General features: G+C 35.1%; 1 protein-coding gene across 1 annotated transcript in view; it reads right to left on the reverse strand.

Annotated features, from left to right (window-relative positions):
* The window catches only part of LOC123566617 (kelch domain-containing protein 1-like), a 53,213-nt gene that overhangs the window by 21,510 nt on the left and 11,071 nt on the right, over positions 1–20,632 (reverse strand). Inside the window, exon 5 of the mRNA XM_045360887.2 lies at positions 4,796–4,892. Within this exon, the coding sequence (XP_045216822.2) occupies positions 4,796–4,892 (97 nt within the window). The remainder of the gene's footprint in view (positions 1–4,795; positions 4,893–20,632) is intronic.

The following is a 20,632-nucleotide window of genomic DNA, read 5'->3' on the forward strand; positions in this document are numbered from 1 at the left end:
ATTCTTGATCCTGCAAAACTCCAAATTCTTGATACCAAAGGTACTACACTGACAACAGTCAGAGGAGGAAATATATTCAGCAATCCAGTAAATATAACCACTAACACTGATTCTATCTATGTATCTGACTGGAAAATGAAAAGAATTACAAGGTTAAACTGGCAGGGTGAGGTGATCGGTAGTTATGGTGGTTTGACTTGGCCTCTTGGAATAACACTGTCAGATGATGGCTCTGTTTTTGTGTGTGACTGGAAGAGAAATGATATAGAAGAGATAGCAGGTGACTGTTCAACAGAAAAGGTTGTGTTGAAGGACCTCAATGGTCCCTTTGCTGTCTGTTGGTGTGCTGAAACAAGTAAACTGTACTTCAGCTGTACTACTTGGCAAGACAAATATGACAACTTTCTTCAGGTTGTCAAGCTGTCATAACTAGAACAAAATTCATCAACAGTTTAACCAGTGTATACAGTAAAATCATTCATATTCATGCGGGACTAAATTTTGCTGACTTTTTATTTTGAGTCAACCCTTGACAAAAAAGAATACTCCTATTTATTCTATCTTATATGGGCCATGCCTCCAGATAAACATCAGAATCTTTTCAAAATAAACTATAATGGTGTATTAACTTTCGAGTACTGTTCAAATAGATATTTTAATGTATATAACACAAAGCACAGATAGATTCATTCTAAATGTTGTCAAATGTAAATAATTTGACTTGACACTACTGAGATTTTTCTACAAATATTTCTTTTTATTAGGAGTGTTTTTGTAGATAAAAAGTTTGTAAATATTAAAAAATAAAAATATGTTGCATTCAGGTGGAATAACAACCTAAAGTAAGTTCTTTTCTAAATTTCTAAATTTCCAAAAAAAATTGGCATAAATCTAGAGGTATGTATCTTTAAACACTGAAATCAAAGAATTTCATGTCTCATGCTAAAATAGCCATTTTTACCCAAATCGTGATATTTTATGCCAATAATTGAATTCACAATTCTGATATTACTGTTATTGTATACTGTAAGGAAATCTCCCAGTATATTCATGAACTGTTCACATGTATAATATCCTCATATGATTAAATGTCTGTACATATGTATAGCAGATTCCATGGGTGAAAGTTGGAAAAACTGAAAATACTGAAAAAAATATCTGGGGGCCTAGGGGCCGATAGGACCCCCAGTGGGTCCAGGGCAAGGCCCTGGGCAGGGGTCTAGGGGGCCAGAGGCCCCCAGAAGCTCCTGAAATAATGCAATTACTGAGTACTGTACAACGCTTTTTCTGGTAAGTAGAGTCCTATGTATTTCGGTTTTGGAGACTTCTGCAAACATAAATTCAAGACCTTATTCTTCAAAAATTAATTCGTAATTTTATTAATTCCACATTATTTCACAATATACAATGCAATTACATTCAAAATCTTATCATTGTTTATTGTTTGTTCAGTGATAAGATCTGTCCTTTAAGTTTTTTCTTTAGGTCATCCTTCTAACTTTTGGCAATGCTATGTGTGTTTATATAATTGTGGTCTTGTCAAGAGCAAGTTTATCCTCATCTAACAGTTCTGTGAAGTTCAGCATGGGGCTAATGCAAATGGCAGTGTCCACTTAGGAAGGCTATGGTTATGGCGTGTTGTTTAGCCACCCTGTCTTGCACAGATTCAGTGTTCTTAGTAACATTTGAAGAACCCGGCAGAACCTGAAAGTAAACAAATGGACCCATTATTTAATGACATACAACACTATATAGTAGAGCCACAAAAGACTATCAATCCCAAATTTATGACATTTTTTCTAAAAATCGGGCATGGTTTCCCCTAATACACTGGTTTCGTTGGTTTAAACTACACTTTGCTGCTGGGCTCTTAAGTTAAGGACAAGTTAAACTAATATTTACTCAGTATTAATAGACCAGTCCCAGCAAGCAACAGTGTTAGTTTGTTTGCTTTGGGTTTAACGCCATTTTTCAACAGTATTTCAGTCATGTAACGGCGGGCAGTTAACCTAACCAGTGTTCCTGGATTCTGTACTAGTACACACCTGTTCTCCGCAAGTAACTGCCAACTTCCCCACATGAATCAGACGTGGAGGACTAATGATTTCAGACACAATGTCGTTTATCAGTCACGGAGAACATACGTCCCGCCCGAGGATCGAACTCGCGATCCGTAAATCAACGCTCTTACCTACTGAGCTAAGCTGGAGGGCTGCGCAAGCAACAGTGTATATAGCCAGTAAAGCAAGGAGAAGACAGAAGAAAGGAAGAGGGTGGGGTCACATCCATGCCAAAATTGCCTGAATTAAGAATACAGTACAATTGCGATCCTACGAAAAGCCAAGGGACCGGCCATTTTTTTCATAATATTGCATTTTGGTTCGAGGGTAGCATAGGAAATTTCGCTATATAGCACCTTAATATCTACACGTTGTAACCCGTGATATCTGAACATGTGATTTTCGTATCGGAGTACATGTATACTAATTTTATATGTACATCTCGGTTTACTACTATACAAATCTTATTCGAATCTGAACTCAGATCGTATGTAGAATGTAGAACGGGTTGTTCTTTTTTTCTTCACTTTTCATTCACTGTACATAAAACATATACAGGGTACATTATTGCACGAGAAAAAAAATTGCAATTGCATATTCCAATACCCTCAGCTATCCTTTACTGAACTGTTTGGTATAACAGAGCAACAATATACAGACGATCAGGACTTATTTTTATTTTCTTTATGCAGTGATTGTTTGAGACGTATAGATATCGAAGCAAGTGTGACTTGTATGCCATCCGATCGGATAGTTATAGGAGAAAAAATTACTTACTTTTGTCATAGTGTACAGCATATGTGTTTCGAATTTAATTACTAAGTTTTCACACATTAATCACTGTTTACGACCAGCTAAATGACAGTGACACTTTCCACTCAAAAGCATTTTCACGCCGTTATGGAAGGTGTGAAAACTTGGGACGATACTTTCGTAAAATCGCAACTAACAGAAGTTGAAAAAAAGGCTTTAAGGGCATAACAATACATTCGTTGGAGTGCATTTTTGTAAAATAGCATTTTCATAAAACCGCGACTTTGTTACATAGAAATAAGAAGGAAAGCAGTCGGGACCACAACACCTTTTCATAGTATACCGGTATTTTGTTAAATTGCGATTCGTAGCATCGCAAATGCACTGTACAATAATAAGTATAAAGTTTGTGTTTCAGTCTTTTGGGGTATGTTGAATACCTGTTTTTTATTTGAATTTGAGGCATACTTGTCATGGATGCTTGAGAACCTCTTCCACATAGATTAAGCATTTATAAACAGATAATGTAAAATCATCTCACCTCATTCCCCGTTTTCGCAACTCGAGTGTTTTTCTGGTATTTGGCGTCCTGGCAGTGAAGTTTGAGGCCTTTCTTTCCATTGGATTTGTAATTAATCGTTTTCATAGAAAGTGCAATATGCAACACAGCAAATGTCTATCAGACCATTTCAACCCCTCAGAATCTAACTAATAATAAGACAACTGACATCGCCGTTAAATTTTGTTCTTTGCTTGTTGCTCAAGCTCCTTGATGTTTTAACCTGTTGGTAGAAACTTCATAATGGTCAGATCGGTTTATTTCTTCAATTATTGTTGAAATCCGAAATTTCTTCCTCCGATTTGCAGTAATGAACAGGTTTTTGGTTGTCGTAAACGGAGGTCATAAAGTATCACGCATGCAGATTTGATTCGTTAACCATCGGTTACAAACGGTTACACACGGAAATTTCCAATATTATTTTCAGTCTTATCCGCGGAAATAACTGATCTACAGAATATTTTTGGATGAATAATTGCCAGGGTTCAGTTATTTTCGGCTATCGAATAATGTTATATATGGTATTCCTAAAGGAAAAGGACAATCAAATTGTTGCAATCAGCGCTATTTTTAGCATCCTGGAAAATATGAATGTCATCATAGACGACCGCTCTGGACGTTACACACACTCACCCACCCCCCACTCCACCCCTAAAAAAAAAATCTCATCGGATTTACATGATTTGGAAAAATAACCTTTGGGAAGGTCCAAAATACGGAATTCCGTCATAATACGGATAACTTTCACCCATGAGATTCTATCAAAATAAACAGAATATTATACACTGTAGTTTATTCTGAACTATCTCTGGGGTAGACAAGCTAATAGTCTGCTAATGAGTTTTGGGTTAAAAAACTTTATTTTTATATATTCATGTTTCCTAGTCAGAGAGCTTTCATTTACAGATTGCAAGCTGTTGAATATCTGGCTGTATTTACATTCAGCAGCAGTTAGATAATAGTGATTATCCAAATTTTATATTTGATAATTCAATTAAAATCAATTTACCAAGTTTGGTTGTGAACTTGAGGGTAAAACATTTAGTGTTCTGAAATCTAAAAGGAAATTCAATAGAGGATACATTTTGCATCATAGTTTGCATCAGCTTCCTTTTCCAGTTTAATGCATAAACGAAATGAATAGCTGTTTAACTTGAAAAATAATCGCCAAATTACTTGTGCATCTTGGTAAATAATCGCTGCATCACTCGTCATCCGTTTAAAGAAAATGGACGGAAAGAAGAGGAAATCTTTGATTCAGCAGAACGCAACAGAAACAGGGTCTAAAAGGTCACGAACACTAGTGAAGACTTGGGTAATGTATCGAGTAAACCGTAACTGTATGCATTGTTTCATCACGGAGGCCCCTCCGTGGCTAGTAAGATAACTCTCGAAATACTTTGTACAGTTGAGCTAAAAATACCTGTATCAAAACAGTATAGATCATTGAACCAGCCAAACTGAGCTGCCTGTTGAGTTCTGGCTTCCTCTATAACGTCATCATCATCTTCGTCGTCCATCTGCAACATACAATCTCAAGTCTGAGGCAAGATTTCTCAATACAATGCACATAAAAGCAAAAATGTTAAAACAAAGTGTCATATCCACCTCTATTGTCCTACCTGGATAAGCATTTTAACTGCTTTTTAAAACCTCTTGTAATACAGGAATAAAATATACCTTCAACTTAAGCTGATTCCTAGATTCCTTGAAAACAAGAAACTTTGAAATTCCATGAAAACCAAATCTTCATTATTCTGCATCACATCAATAGGCTCTGTTTTACAAGAGCTGTCCGTAAGATAACGTGCTTGACTTTTCTCAGTGCTTGACTCTTAATCAGTAAAAACTTTATAACACTTTAACCAAAAAAAATTCTAAGTTAAAATTGGTTTAACTGTCAAAATTCTAAACAGAGATGTGGGGATTGTTTCTCCTGGTGTAGACTTTGATACTAAACAAGAGCTCGTCGAACATGAAATGCCCCCCTTGATGCATTTAGTAATTGCACAAGGAACAGAAATTATATGCTCACTGTAAACAAAAGTACTACCATTCTGGTTTAATCTGACATTGACCTTTAACCTATTAACCTAACAAGAGATTACAGATTAATCTTGGCGCCAGCCACTGAGCCATTTTTGAATGTTCCAAATTTCAAGACTAGCTCAAGGTCAAAATCAAGGTCAAATTTCATTTATGTACAAAACAATGTGTATGTGGTCCAAATTTGAAAGCGGTGGCTTGAGAAATGTGAAAGCAGGTCACTAGATCAATTTCAAGGTAAAGTTCATTTCGGTAAACAGAACTATGCATATGCTTCAAATTTGGAGGCTGTAGCTTGAGAAATGTGAAAGTAGGTAATAGATAAAAATCAATGTAAAATTACAATTCAGAACACAAAAATATGCATGCAGTCCAAATTTGAAGCCTGTACCTTCAAAAATGTGAAAGTAGGTCACTAGGTCAATCTTAAGATCAAAGTTCATTTCGGTACACAAAACTATGCATGTGGTTCAAATTTGAAGGCTGTAGCTTGAGAAATGTGAAAGTAGGTCACTAGGTCAAAATCAAGGTCAAATTTTATTTCGGAACACAAAACTATGCAAGTGGTCCAAATTTGAAGCCTGTACCTTCAGAAATGTGAAAGTAGGTCACTAGGTCAATCTCAAGATCAAAGTTCATTTCAGTACACAAAAGTACGCTTGTGGTTCAAATTTGAAGGCTGTAGTTTGAGAAATGTGAAACTAGGTCACTAGGTCAAAATCAAGGTCAAATTTTATTTTGGAACAAAAAACTATGCATGTGGTCCAAATCTGAAACCTGTACCTTCAAAAATGTGAAAGTAGGTCACTAGGTCAATAACAAGGTCAAAGTTTTTTTCAGTATACAAACCTATGCATGGGTCCAAATTTGAAGGCTGTAGGTACAAAAATGTGAAAGTAGGTCACTAGGTCAAGATCAAGGTCAACTCATGTCAAGGTTCATCTTGCCACTCAAAACTATACATGTGGTCCAAATTTGAATGTTGTAAGTTATGGACATGAAGATTCTAAGTTTTTCCCTGTATAAGTCTATATGAACCATTTGACCTCTGAGGCAGGGCCATATTTGACCCGAGAGGGATAACTTGAACAAACTTGGTAGAGAACCACTAAATGATGCTACATTACAAAATACCAAAGCCATAGACTTTGCGGTTTGGACAAGAAGATTTTCAAAGTTTTTCCCTATATAAGTATATGTAAACCATGTGACCCCCAGGGCGGAGCCATATTTGACCCTAGGGGAATAATTTGAATAATCTTAGTAGAGGATCACTAGATGATGTCATATACAAAATATCAAAGCCCTAGGCCCTGTGGTTTTGGACAGGAGGTTTTTCAAAGTTTTTTCCTATATAAGTCTATATAAACCATGTGACCCTAGGGGTGGGGCCATATTTGACTCCAGGGAAATAATCTGAACAATCTTGGTAGAGGACCACTAGATTTTGCTACATACCAAATATCAAAGCCCTAGGCCCTATGGTTTTGGACAAGAAGATCAGAAACCATTTAACTGTTCCTGGCCAATGTGACCTTGACCTTTGACCTAATGACCTCAAAATCAATAAGGGTCATCTGCTGGTCATGGCCAACCTAACTATCAATTTTCCTGATATTAGGCCCAAGCGTTATTGCCTGGAAACCATTTTACTGTTCCTGACCACTGTGACCTTGACCTTTGACATACTGACCTCAAAATCAATAGGGGTCACCTGCTGGTCATGACCAACCTCCCTATCAACTTTCGTGACCCTAGGCCTAAGCCTTCTTGAGTTATCATCCGGAAACTGTTTTACTGTTCATGGTCACTGTGACCTTGACCTTTAACATACTGACCTCAAAATCAATAGGGTTCATCTGCTGGTCATTACCAACCTCCCTATCAACTTTCATGATCCTAGGCCCAAGTGTTCTTGAGTTATCATCCGGAAACCGTTTTACTGTTCAGGGTCACTGTGACCTTGACCTTTAACATACTGACCTGAAAATCAATAGGGGTCATCTGCTGGTCATTACCAACCTCCCAATCAACTTTCATGATCCTAGGCCCAAGTGTTCTTGAGTTATCATCCGGAAACCGTTTTACTATTCAGGGTCACTGTGACCTTGACCTTTAACATACTGATCTCAAAATCAATAGGGGTCATCTGCTGGTCATTACCAACCTCCCTACCAACTTTCATGATCCTAGGCCCAAGTGTTCTTGAGTTATCATCCGGAAACCATTTTACTATTCAGGGTCACTGTGACCTTGACCTTTGACATACAGACCTCAAAATCAATAGGGGTCATCTACTGGCGATGATCAACCTCCCTATCAACTTTCTTGATCCTAGGCCCAAGCGTTCTTGAGTTATCATCCGGAAACGGATAGGTCTACATTCCGACCGACCGACCGACAGACCGACCTACCGACCGACCGACCGACCTACCGACATCTGCAAAACAATATACCCCTCCTTTTTCAAAGGGGGGCATAATAATTATTTTAAGTTTCAAGTCAAAAGGTTTGATAGTAACAGAGGTATTTCAATTTTATTTGTCTTTATCAAAACCTTTAACCAAAATATTTGAAGTGAAAAAGGTGCATAACTCTGTGAAAATTCAAATCAGAGTTATGGGGATCGTTTCTCCTGGTATAGACTTCCACAGTAAGTAACTATCCAACAGCTTTGATAGTAACAGAACTAGAAATGTGTCCATGGGACACAGATGCCCCCACTACATGACATTAAAATGACAATTTTTTACCAGGTCAGGGGCCAAAAATGACAATTTTTTCCCAGGTCAGGGGCCAGAACTCCTACAATACTGAATGAATCCGGATGCAAAACCACAGGTGCACAACTGCACATGCTGACCAACATTCCTGTAAACTTTGGTGACTCTAGGTCAAATACTTTTGGAGCTACGCACGACACAACATTAAAATGACCAATTTTTTACTAAGTCAGGGGCCATAACTCCTACATGACTGGATGAATCCGGACGCAAAACCCCAGGTGCACAACTGCACATGCTGACCAACATTCCTGTAAACTTTGGTGACTGTAGGTCAAATACTTTTGGAGCTATGCGCGACACAACATTAAAATGACCATTTTTTACTAAGTCAGGGGCCATAACTCCTACATGACTGGATGAATCCGGACGCGAAACCCCAGGTGCACAACTACACATGCTGACCAACATGCCTGTAAAGTTTTGTGACTCTAGGTCATATACTTTTGGAGCTAGGCGTGACACAACATTAAAATGACCAATTTTTACAAAGTCAGGGGCCATAACTTCTACATGACTGAATGAATCCGGACGCGAAACCCCAGGTGCACAACTACACATGCTGACCAACATTCCTGTAAAGTTTTGTGACTCTACGTCAAATACTTTCAGAGCTACGCGCGACACAACATTTTCGGACGGACGGACAAGAGCAAATCTATATGCCCCCCCCCCCCAAAGTGGTGGGGGCATAAAAAAACCTTTAACCAATGGCTACAGTGACGCCAATGCAGTTGAGCGAAAAAAGGTCATGTTCTATCATACATTTCTGACTGCATCAATTCACACAATTCAGACATTCAGATATAAAAACATTGATGTATCACAACCATTAGTTTGACCCTGATCCTATGATAGAGTAAGGCCCAGACCGGGATTTGAACTGTGACCTGTTTATCCCATATTATATAAGGTACACTAAATCAAAGCTTTAGTCCACTGCATCACAGTGGAATTTTCAAAGTATTCAGATTTAACAATGAATTGAGCTGTAGATCGTCAGGCATGTAGTGATTCGATCCTGCCTACGAGTCAGGGCCAACGATTCACAGATTTGACCATGAATTAACAGAGACACAATCAACTTAATAATGATCAGATCATGCCAATATAAATGTGTACTATGTCATCATATACATCCACCCGGCAAAGACATAACTAATCTTATAAGAAACTAAGTTTTCAAAATTGAAAAGACTGGCAAGTAAAACAGGCACAAGAGCTGTCACAGAAGACAGCAGGCTCGACTTTTGATGCTGTAAAGTGAAACTGGACACATCTCAGGAAGCTCGAGCTGTCAATGAAGTGTTTAATGACTCCAATGGGATGAAGATATTGGACAATAGCTCGAGTCTGTGTCAAAAATATTATAAGTAATAAAAGCGTACAGATAAATGTATCAAAACATTATAAGTACAAGAAACGCGGCAATACCACGAAACCAGGTTTTCAACACTTTTCATAAGAATAAACAAGAGTGCCAGAATGTCACAATATACGCCCGTCACAGCAAATTTCTTTACTCTAGCACCTGTATTTGCAGACGTAATTTTAATTTTGTGGTTGTTGAGTAATCATTGTAATTCTTTTGTTTTTCTAAGTCCACAAAAAAAACTCCTTACCAGGTAGAGATACCTTAAAATACACCTAAAATTAGAAAGTAACAACTATGTTGTACCACAGAAAAGTGGTCTTGGTTTTTCCCTACGGTCAATTATAAAAAAGTTACAATATAAGTTATTTATAGTAACAACTAAGGGAAGTTAATCTTAAAAAAAAAAAAAAAATACAAAAAAAAAAATTGTAAGTCCACACAGAAATCCTTACCAGGTAGAGATTGGTCAAAATCCACCTCAAAATTGGATGTAACATGCATGTTGTACTACAGAAAAGTGGTCTCGATTTTTCCCTACGTCTAGTAATGAAAAAGTTACAATATAAGCTATTTATAGTAACAACAAAGGGAAGTAATTCTAAAGAAGGGAACTGCGCAAGACACTTCGTCTCATGATGGTGTATAATTGTGCCAAGTTACATCAAAATCCCTCTATGCATGAAGAAGATATGCTCCGGACAAAGTTTTCATTCTTGTATCCTTTGACCTCTAAGTGTGACCTTGACCTTAGACCTAGGGACCTGGTTCTTGCGCATGACACTCCGTCTCATGATGGTGAACAATTGTGCCAACTTTCATCAAAATCCCTCCATGCATGTAGAAGATATGCTAACCCTAACCTAACCCTATTTTTAGTAACAATGATCTTGACCTTGATCCCAGAAACCCCAAAATCAATCCCAAGCTACAACTTTATATAAGTTTTCTAGACACCAAGTTTCATCATGATAGCTCATTCCTAAGTTAAGTTATTGACCGGAAACCCTTTTTCTATTTTAAGTAACAGTGACCTTGACCTTGACCCCAGAAACCCCAAAATCAATCCCAGCCTTTGTCTTGATATAAGCTACATACATACCAAGTTTTATTCAAATATCTTTACCGAAACAAAAGTTATTGACCTGAAACCCTTTTTCTATTTTAAGTAACAGTGACCTTGACCTTGACCCCAGAAACCCCAAAATCAATCCCAGCCTTTGTCTTGATATAAGCTATATACATACCAAGTTTTATTCAAATATCTTTACCGAAACAAAAGTTATTGACCGGAAACACCAGTTTGACGCCGCCGCCGCCGCCACCACCGCCGCCGCCCGCCCGCCCGCCCGCCCAACATCTACCCCAATCTAATAACACAGGTTTTCGTTGAAAACCTGGTTAATAAAAGGGACATGGTGCAAAAGCATCAACATTAAACTGAAATTCTAAGCGAAAAGGGCGAGTAACTAGAAGGTGAATTTGTCACAAAAACATATGTCTCCCCCCTATAGTTTGACATGTGAATTATGTACAGGATTTTTCTATTTTTAGTTCTGGCGGCCATTTTAGTGGAACGTGCCGTGATATGCACCACAAAGCTAATGGTAGTGATCACTCCTGTAATGTTTCATCGAAATCTGGCCAGCAGTTTGACATTTGAAGTCCAGAAAAGATTTTTCTATCTTAAGCTCTGCAAGCCATTTTGTGCAGCGAAGTGGAACATGCTCTAGCGGCAATTTCGTGCAGCAAAGCGTGAATGTGTCGGCGATATGCACAACTAGGCTTTATACTGATCACTCCTGTGAAGTTTTGTCGAAATCCGGAAAGCAGTTAGACCTGTGAAAGCCTGACAAGCTTAATGAAAGCAGAAAGTACCCAATAAGCAGTACGGAATGAATAGAATTTACCATTACCTATTGTCCTCAGCATCCAACAAATTTTATTTATGTTCTCTCGTTTGCTCGGACAGAAGGACGGCAAAGGCAAAAACAATATGTCTGCCCCCACTATGGGGGAGACATAATTCATGAAATATTGGTGCAAGAGCGATGGCCCTTGTATCAAATGATGTGGGTGATGATGCAGAACAACTAATTGAAGTTAAAATCAAATCCATTTATTAACTGAGCACCAAAACTTTAACCTGAAATTCTAAGTAAAAAGGGGTGATAATTCATAAATAGTGGTGCAAGAGTTATGATCCTTGTGTCATACGATGTGATGTTGAACAACTATTTTGAGTTTGAATCAAATTCTCCGAGTGAAAATGCATCAAAATTAACCTTTTAATTCTAAGTAAAAGGGGGTGTAATTCATGAAAAATTAGTGACTGAGTTATGGACCTTGTGTCATATGATGTGGGTGATGATGTGGAACAACTACTTCCAGTTTGAATCAAATCCATTTAGTAATAACTGAGATAAAGTGGAAGTGCATCAAAACTTTAACCTGAAATTCTAAGTAAAAAAGGCGGATAATTCCCTTGTGCCATATGATGTGGGTGATGATGAGGAATAACTATTTTAAGTTTGAAACAAATCCATCAAGTAATTACAGAAATAAAGAGAAAGTGCATCAAAACTTTAACCAAGGTGCAGACACATAAGGGCGCCTACACAAAGTCAAGTAGGACAGCTCTCCATACTTCATGTACTCGAGTTAAAAATCTATCAGACAACAAGTTATGGTCGGGCAAGTTTAAACTAAATTATTACCTGTAATCATGAATTTACTTTTATCTACAGTATTATTCTTTAGCAACACAACCATATTTCAAGACAACAGGGGTCGCGCTGTTGGTCACCAAATGCGCCGATTTACAAAATCTGTTGCGAATTTGGATCAATTGGCGAAAGTTTCTAGCAACAACAAAGCAAAGATAGGGCTGAGTCATTTTTCTCCAATTACACCAAGGATCATCCTACATCCTCGCTGTAAAGTCAGCCATTTTGCCTAATTATTGCCTCCAGGCGAAATCCAAATTGCCAAGTTTTTTTCTGTTTACTTAGATTTTGTTTGTTTTGTTTGTTTGTTTTGGGTTTTACGCCATTTTTCAACAGTATTTCAGTTATGTAACGGCGGGCAGTTAACCTAACCAGTGTTCCTGGATTTTGTACCAGTACAAACCTGTTCTCGGCAAGTAACTTGTTTACTTAGAAGTTGTAAAACTTGATACACACACAGCATAATACAACAGATGTAAACTATTGATAAATCCATGGTTAACTCAGCCAACTCGCCTGTCAAACTTCAACCAATCATAGCTTAATTATCCCACTGTAGTTTATCAATATTGTAAGACGCTGCCATTTTGAAAATTTTCAATCGGCGTGTAAAAAGCCGATAATTTTATTGAGTGCAGACTTAAACCTCCTGAAACATGACCTTTCGCATCAATCGTATGTTATTTCTTTTTTTTTTTTTTTTTTTTATTAAATATTTTTATTTCTCTATGTTCACAAAGAAATATTTTCATTTTCCACACACACACACACACACACACACACACATGTATACCTGAACAAAAACAACAGCAATATAAAAAACATACACACATCCATACATATATGCATATGCACACACCCACACACTCACACACGACTGTATTCACAAAAAATATGCATATGCAGATATCAGCAGGTATAATGATAATGAAAAAAGAATTACAAAAAAAAAAAAAGAAAAGAAGATACATCTACCGCAACTCTTGAAGTTTTGTTGTTGTTTTTTATAATATTTAATTTAAAAAGACTGCATAGGATAGGATATCTTTCCATTTCTGATAATGTTTTTCTATTTTGTCGTGCTGCAATGCTATACAGCTTTCGATTTCAAGTCTACTCCAAAGATATTTTAGAAAGAAATTTAAATTTGGTGTACATTTTCTTACTTTACAATCATAAATATAATATTTTGCTACTAGAAGAATAAAATTTTTTGCGTCCTTTTGTTTGTCTTTTTCTGTGATTAAGAAAGAAATAGTAGAGCAGTTAAGATCTAAATGGAAGTTTCGTTCATGAAAGTAACTTTTAAGCTCCCCCCAAAATTTTTGTGCGCATGGACATTCCCAAAATAAGTGTTCGATTGATTCAACATTCATTGAACAGAAGTCACATATATTCGATACGACCTTTTTTTGTTTTAGCATACTTTTATTTGTCGCGATTATTCTGTGCAGATATTTAAATTGAAAATTTCTATATTTACTATCTATACTTGATGTTAGTATATTTTTATATATTTGTTTCCATTTTAAATCTGCATTTGGTATGATGTTTTTCCATTTATTTTCTGCCGTGTTCGGAGACATTTTATCATTTTTCATTTGATGTTCATACAAGTATTTATTTGTTTTCTCTACATTCAAAAATTTTTTTTTAAAATGTCTTTGTTTGGTGTATCATTTCTAATATTGTCTGTTTTAATTTTACTTTTTATTTCCTTTGGTATGCATCTAACTAAAGTCATATACTTAAGATAATCTCCACTTGGAATATTATATATCTCTTTGATATTGTCAAATGAATACATCTGATTAATTCTAAAATCATATAAATGTTCTAGGTATATAATTCCCCTTTCAAACCAAGATTTATAAAAAAGGGTTTTGTTGTTCGTTTTTACTTTGCAGTTATTCCATATTATTTCCTTGTTTGGGTTTATGCATTCGGGAATTAGTTTGACTTTATTCCATGATAAAATGATATCTCTTAGAAACGGACAGTGTTTAAAATTTTCTTGTATATCCTTTTCATTTATTTGACACTCAAATATTAAGTTTCCACCAAGTTTTTCCAACTTAGATTGATATATAGATTTTATAAAAGAGTCATGTTCATTATTTATAAATTTCTTTACCCAACTAGCTTTTGTAGAGTATATAAATTTATGAAGGTCAATCATTTTTATACCACCATTTAAGTAGTCTTTCTTCAATGTATCTCTTTTTATTTTGTCCGGCTTTCCATCCCATATAAAGTCAAACATACATTTTTCTAAAGATGTTATTGTCTTTATATTTGGGGATGGTAAAACAGAAATATAGTATATCAATTTTGGGAGAGCAAAAGATTTAATAACTGTAACTTTACCAAGCAGGGTTAATTTTCTGTGTTGCCATTGCTTAAGACAATTTTTAAATGATTCAATTTGTGGTTCAAGATTTTTTTGATATGATAGGTTAGTGTTTGTGTAGAAAGTTATTCCTAATGATTTTGCGCTATCTGATGTCCAGTGAAAATTTCGATTTTGACAGTATTTAACATCAGAGTTGCATAAAGAGCCTGCTTTTAGCACATGGCATTTGCTTTCGTTTAGTTTAAGTCCTGAAATTTTGCCAAAATCATCTAATACTGCTATTAGGGTTTCAAAGGACCTCTTTGAGCCGTCTGTGACAAACGTTGCATCGTCTGCAAATAAAACGTTCTTGATTTCAGTTGTGTTAACTGAAATGCCTTTTATATTTTTGTTTTTCCAAATACAGTTAGATAGTAATTCAATACAGACAATAAATAGGTAGGGAGAGAGTGGGCACCCTTGGCGAACGCCTCTTTTAATTCTAAAAAAGTCCGACATATGTCCATTGTTGATTACACAACTTTTTGGGTCTTTGTAAAGGAATTTTATCCATTGCAATATATTGCTTCCAAAGTTAAAAAAATTTAATGTTTGAAACAAAAAGTTATAATTAAGACTGTCGAAGGCTTTTTCAAAATCAGAGAAAAACAAAATTGCATCTTGGTCTGTAATTTCCATTTGTTCTAAGACTTCAAAGATAAGACGTATGTTTTCTCCAATATACCTTCCTTTCATAAAACCTGACTGACTTTTATTTATTATCAAAGGTAATACTTTTTTTATTCTGTTGGCTATGACTTTAGCTACTATTTTATAATCGATATTCAGTAGGCTGATAGGTCTCCAATTTTCTATATATAGCGTATCTTTATTAGTTTTAGGTAGAAGTGTAATTATGCTCTGCTTTTGAAGCTCTGTTAATTTTTGATGTTCAAAAGAATATTTGATAGATTTTATATAAAACTTCTTGATATCTTTCCAAAAGATTTTGTAAAATTCAGTTGTCAACCCGTCTGAACCGGGACTTTTATTGTTTTTCATATCTTTTAATGCTGTTGCGAATTCATATTCTGTTATTTCTGTATTTAAATTTCTATTTGCTTCATCACTTAGAACTGGCATTGTTGGATCCATAAAATCAAAGTTAGATGTTTTTTGTTCCACATCTGTATAAAGGTTTTGATAGAACTTCTTTTGTTCTTGAATTATTTTATTTTGATCTGTTATCAAAGACCCGTTTACATTTATCTGATTCATTATTTTTTTCTCAGCATGTTTTTTCTCCAAATTTGAAAACAGTTTACTATTTTTTTCACTATATTCCACATTATGAGCTTTTGCTCTCAGTATAATTCCGTTTATCTTTTTATCATAAATATCAATACGTGATTCTGATATCAATTGTTCATTCAAATCTTGTAATATGGATATTAATTCTTTTTCTTTTTTATCATCTTCTTTTTTTTGTTTACTTGCAAACTTGATAGTTTCATTTCTTATGTTGCCTTTAATAATTTCCCACATAGTATTTGGATTCGTACCCGCATTTATCTCGGCTGTTTCCTTTATTATATTTCGTATGGTTCTTTGATATTCCTCCTTTAATAAAAGATTATTATTTAATTTAAAGTAGCCATTTCCTTTCAGTTGTGTTTGAGTATTTAAGGAAAGAGTTATTCTTGAATGATCTGATTTATATCCGTTTTCTATTTTACATGAATTAGTGTTGTTAATAAGATTTTGCGATAGTAGAAAATAGTCGAGTCTACAAAATATTGCAGGTTTATTATTTGAATGCCATGTGAATTTCATTTTTTTTGGATGTTTTATCCTCCAAACATCTAAGATATTAAATTTTTCTATTAGTTCTTTAATTTTTTGTCTACACTTTTTATGAGTATCTTTACGCCCATTCTTTTTGTCTAAGTTTGGATCTAGAATAGTATTGACATCACCGCCTATTATTAAGTCTTTATCATCATTGTCTGCAAGAAAACCATCTAATTTTTCAAATAGTGATACCTCGTCTGTATTTGGTCCATAGATATTGAGGATAATATACGTTTTACTCTCAAGTTTAAATTCGATTGCAATTAACCTTCCACAGACTACCTCTGTGTATTTTATATCATTACAAACAAATTTTTTGTTGATTAGAAAACATACACCTGCGCTGTTATTGTTTTCGCCGCTAAAATAGGCTTTTCCACCCCAATCTGATGTCCAGTTCTGAAATTTGAGTGAATTTAAGTGTGTCTCTTGTAAAAGGCATATATCATAGTTTTTTAGCTTTAGCCATTCAAACATTTGTTTCCGTTTTAAAATGTTACCTATCCCTCTTACATTGAAACTACAAATTTGCATAGTCATGTCAATGTGGCGTGAACATTTCTTACATCAAAAGGTACGGTAGATGATCTTACAAAAATGATATCTAAATAGAATATCATGATAGATTTGTAACTGACTCATCATGTCGCAAAAGGATATATATACATACATCTTCGTTACTTATGTAGGTACATCTGTATACGGTACAATTTTGAAAAAAAACACCCTTTTTATGATGAGCAAAAATGAAGAAATGTCTACAATTTACAATTGCATGGGTAAAACATAGATAGTGTTGTGTTTTCTATCTGCTTAACATCTGTACTATGTATCTGTATAAGATTTGACTGAAAATAGTGACTTCATCATGAATAAAAAGTGGGAATATCTATGATTTTAGAATACATGGATATAACAAAGATAGTTTTATGATTTTTATCTCTATAAAACAATAAAGAAATTGTTATTTATGTAAACGTTTATCACGACACATCCGGAAAACCACACACACCCGGCCGACGGCCCCGGTCGACACCACCGACCCCCAACCCCCGAACAGTGACGACCTCCGGTCACGGACTGTAACCGGAAGTCGTCACAGCTCCGAGGAAGGCCGGTGATACCGCCGAAACCGCCAACCAGGCACACTAACCACCGGACATGTCACGAGAAACTCCCACATAAACTATCCTGATGAACCTCATTAAAGAAATTGTTATGTTCTATATTTCAATTTGGCATATTCAGATGTTTCTTCTGTATTTTATGTATATGATTTGTCTGAAAAAATAACGACTTTATCATAGACAAAAAAAGTGGAGATACCTATAGTTTTAGAATACATGGACATAATAAGGATATTTTTGTGTTTTCATCTCTATCTAACATATATAATGGTACTTTATTTATATCATGTATCTGTATATGATTTGACGAAAATTAACGATAGTGCTGTATTTCCTATCTCTATTTGACACATTCTGATATTTCTTCTATTCTATATATATGTGTACAGTTTGACTTAAAATAACGACATTTTCATAAACAAAAAGATGGAGATATCTATAGTTTTAGAATACATGGGTTTAATAGAGATGTTGCTAACTTTCTTATCTCTATCTAAAATATTCTGATATTTCTTCTATACTATATATCTATACAAGATATATCTTAAAATTAACGACTTTTTTTGTGAACAAATAGTGGGAGAATCAATAGTTATAAGATATATAGGCATGGTAAAAATATTATAATAGTTCTAGCATGTTTAACATATTGTAATATTTCAACTACATTTACACTAAACACCTTTCTACCATAACACTCAATATAAACTCTGTTACAGTTTTTAGTGAATAAGAAATATATGCGAGAGTGCCTTATTTTCAGTGCCGTAGATTTCTTAGCCTCGTAAGTACAACGGTATGCACATTTATGGACTGATACATAGTAGTTAAGAAAGTTATATGTGCATTGATGTATAAAATTCTAGTAATTCACAAAAGAGCGAAAACCAGATGCGCTTTTACGTCAGTAACGCATTTAAGTTTCAATGCGTAGGGGTTTAGCTGTATAATTTATAGTTTCCATAACCATATACATTCACTAGTTCCGTTTATATTTTGTGACTGATACATAGTAGTTCAAAAACGTTATATGTGCATTTATGTATAAAATTCTTGTAATTCACAAACGAGCGAAAAACATATGCGCCTTCTACGCCAGTAGCGCATTTAATTTCAATGCGTAGGGACTTGGCTATATAATCTATAGCATCCATAAGCATATACATTAGCTAGTTTCGTTTATATTTTGTGATTCACAGTCGAATTCACAGAAAAAAACTCCAACGTTCGACAAAAAATGTATCTCTTGCCTTACTTGCCAAGACTATTTCTGTGCACATTTTAAGACATCTACATGTTATTTATACAACAATTTCGTATATATACAAAATAAGAGTACTTCTACCTCTGTACGTGCGCGACACATCTCCATGCACTACATTAAAGTAATCGTGAAAAAATTAATATCCAACAAAAATATTTTTAATATCACATAATAAAGCATGATATTACTATTTTAGTTATTGTCATAGCAATCTATAATAGCTATGTACCTGTATTTAATACACTAATAGTTTCAAAACAAATTACAGAATAGGCAATAATATAGTTTTAGGTAATGTAATTAGTTTTCTTAAAAAACCGAAAAACTATCTTAAATAATTATGTTTCATCATTTAATTGTTTAAAAAAATCTATATATTTTCTTAACATCACGTTCTATGATTTCTTTTATTTTTGTAATTACTCCGATCTTTTGTGTACCTTGTCTAAAAACAAAAGCTAGATCAAGGATATCAAAAGGAGAGCGAGTGTTGTTTTTGTGTTTTTTCCGTAAACAAACCCAACATTGCCGAAAGAACGAAAGCACAAAGTTGGAGACCGGATAAAAAAAAACAAAAGTGCAATGTTCCTTTCTCAGTTTTTGAAAAGAGTTTTTATAATTGAAGCAATGTATGTTATATAGTGATATGAAAGGATATGAAAATGCTTTTAATGCTACAGATATTTATTACGTATGCTTTTAACCATGCATTCCTTCTGAACAACTCAGACCATCTGTCTGACAAAAAAAACCAGCAACAAACAACAGCAAACCCGATAAAATGACCAAAAAGGTATAGAAACAGGTATTTTCCACTAAGTTACATAGTCAGTTGTATATTTGACAATAAAAAAATCGAAAGTAAGAACAAAAATACATGTACATCTATTTTGACCTAGTACCGTCCAATAAATTGTTCAATATCTTAGTTTATCAACAAGAATTTATCTCTTCACTACTAAAACCGGTTTTACAACATTTCAGTCTATTGTTCGCATTGATCTTATGATCCTGTCTGTCCGCTCTTATTCACTGGGTCTAACCATGCACCACCAGACCTGGTGGGTGTTTTCCCTTTGTTTGCTGGTACAGGTGGTGCCGGCCATGGAAGATCGATCCATGTCTGATAGTCATCAAAGTGAACACGATGGATCGATCCTGTTTTATTTTTATAATAGAGATTTCCATCTCTCGACCATGCTGTTTCAACTTCATCTGGGAGCTTTTTCCGAAGACACGAAAGCACGTGTTGATTTGTTCGTGTCAAGTCTTCATTTATATATATACCCGACCCTTTCAGTAACTTTTTCTTACTAAGTATTTCTGTTTTTGTACCCCTTGAACAAAACTGGACGATAATTTGTCTAGGCGCTCCGTTGCCTTTCGGTTTCCCTAAACGGTGACCAATTTCTATATCATCTATTTCAAGCTTTAATGTTGGCATATATCTATTAAGCGTATTCACTACTTTTCTCTCCGTCTGAAAATGTGCTTCGTTTGGTGATTCATCAATGCCATCTATTCTTATATTGCTCATTCGGCTGTACTGCTCTAAATCGTTCATTCTCGCCTCAGTCTGTTTTCCTCTGACTTGTATTTCTTCTTTTAACTTATCATTTTCACCTCTTTGATTTTCTATCTCCTTTTCTAGTTTCGTTACTTCTCTTTTCAGGTTTTCATTTTCAGTTTCTTTGTCGAAAAGCTTTCCTTCTAGAATATCAATCCTCTTATATACAGAGCATAAGAGCTCTTCTTTCAT

Source organism: Mercenaria mercenaria, chromosome 8 (assembly GCF_021730395.1).
Source record: "Mercenaria mercenaria strain notata chromosome 8, MADL_Memer_1, whole genome shotgun sequence".
NCBI classification, from domain to species: domain Eukaryota; kingdom Metazoa; phylum Mollusca; class Bivalvia; order Venerida; family Veneridae; genus Mercenaria; species Mercenaria mercenaria.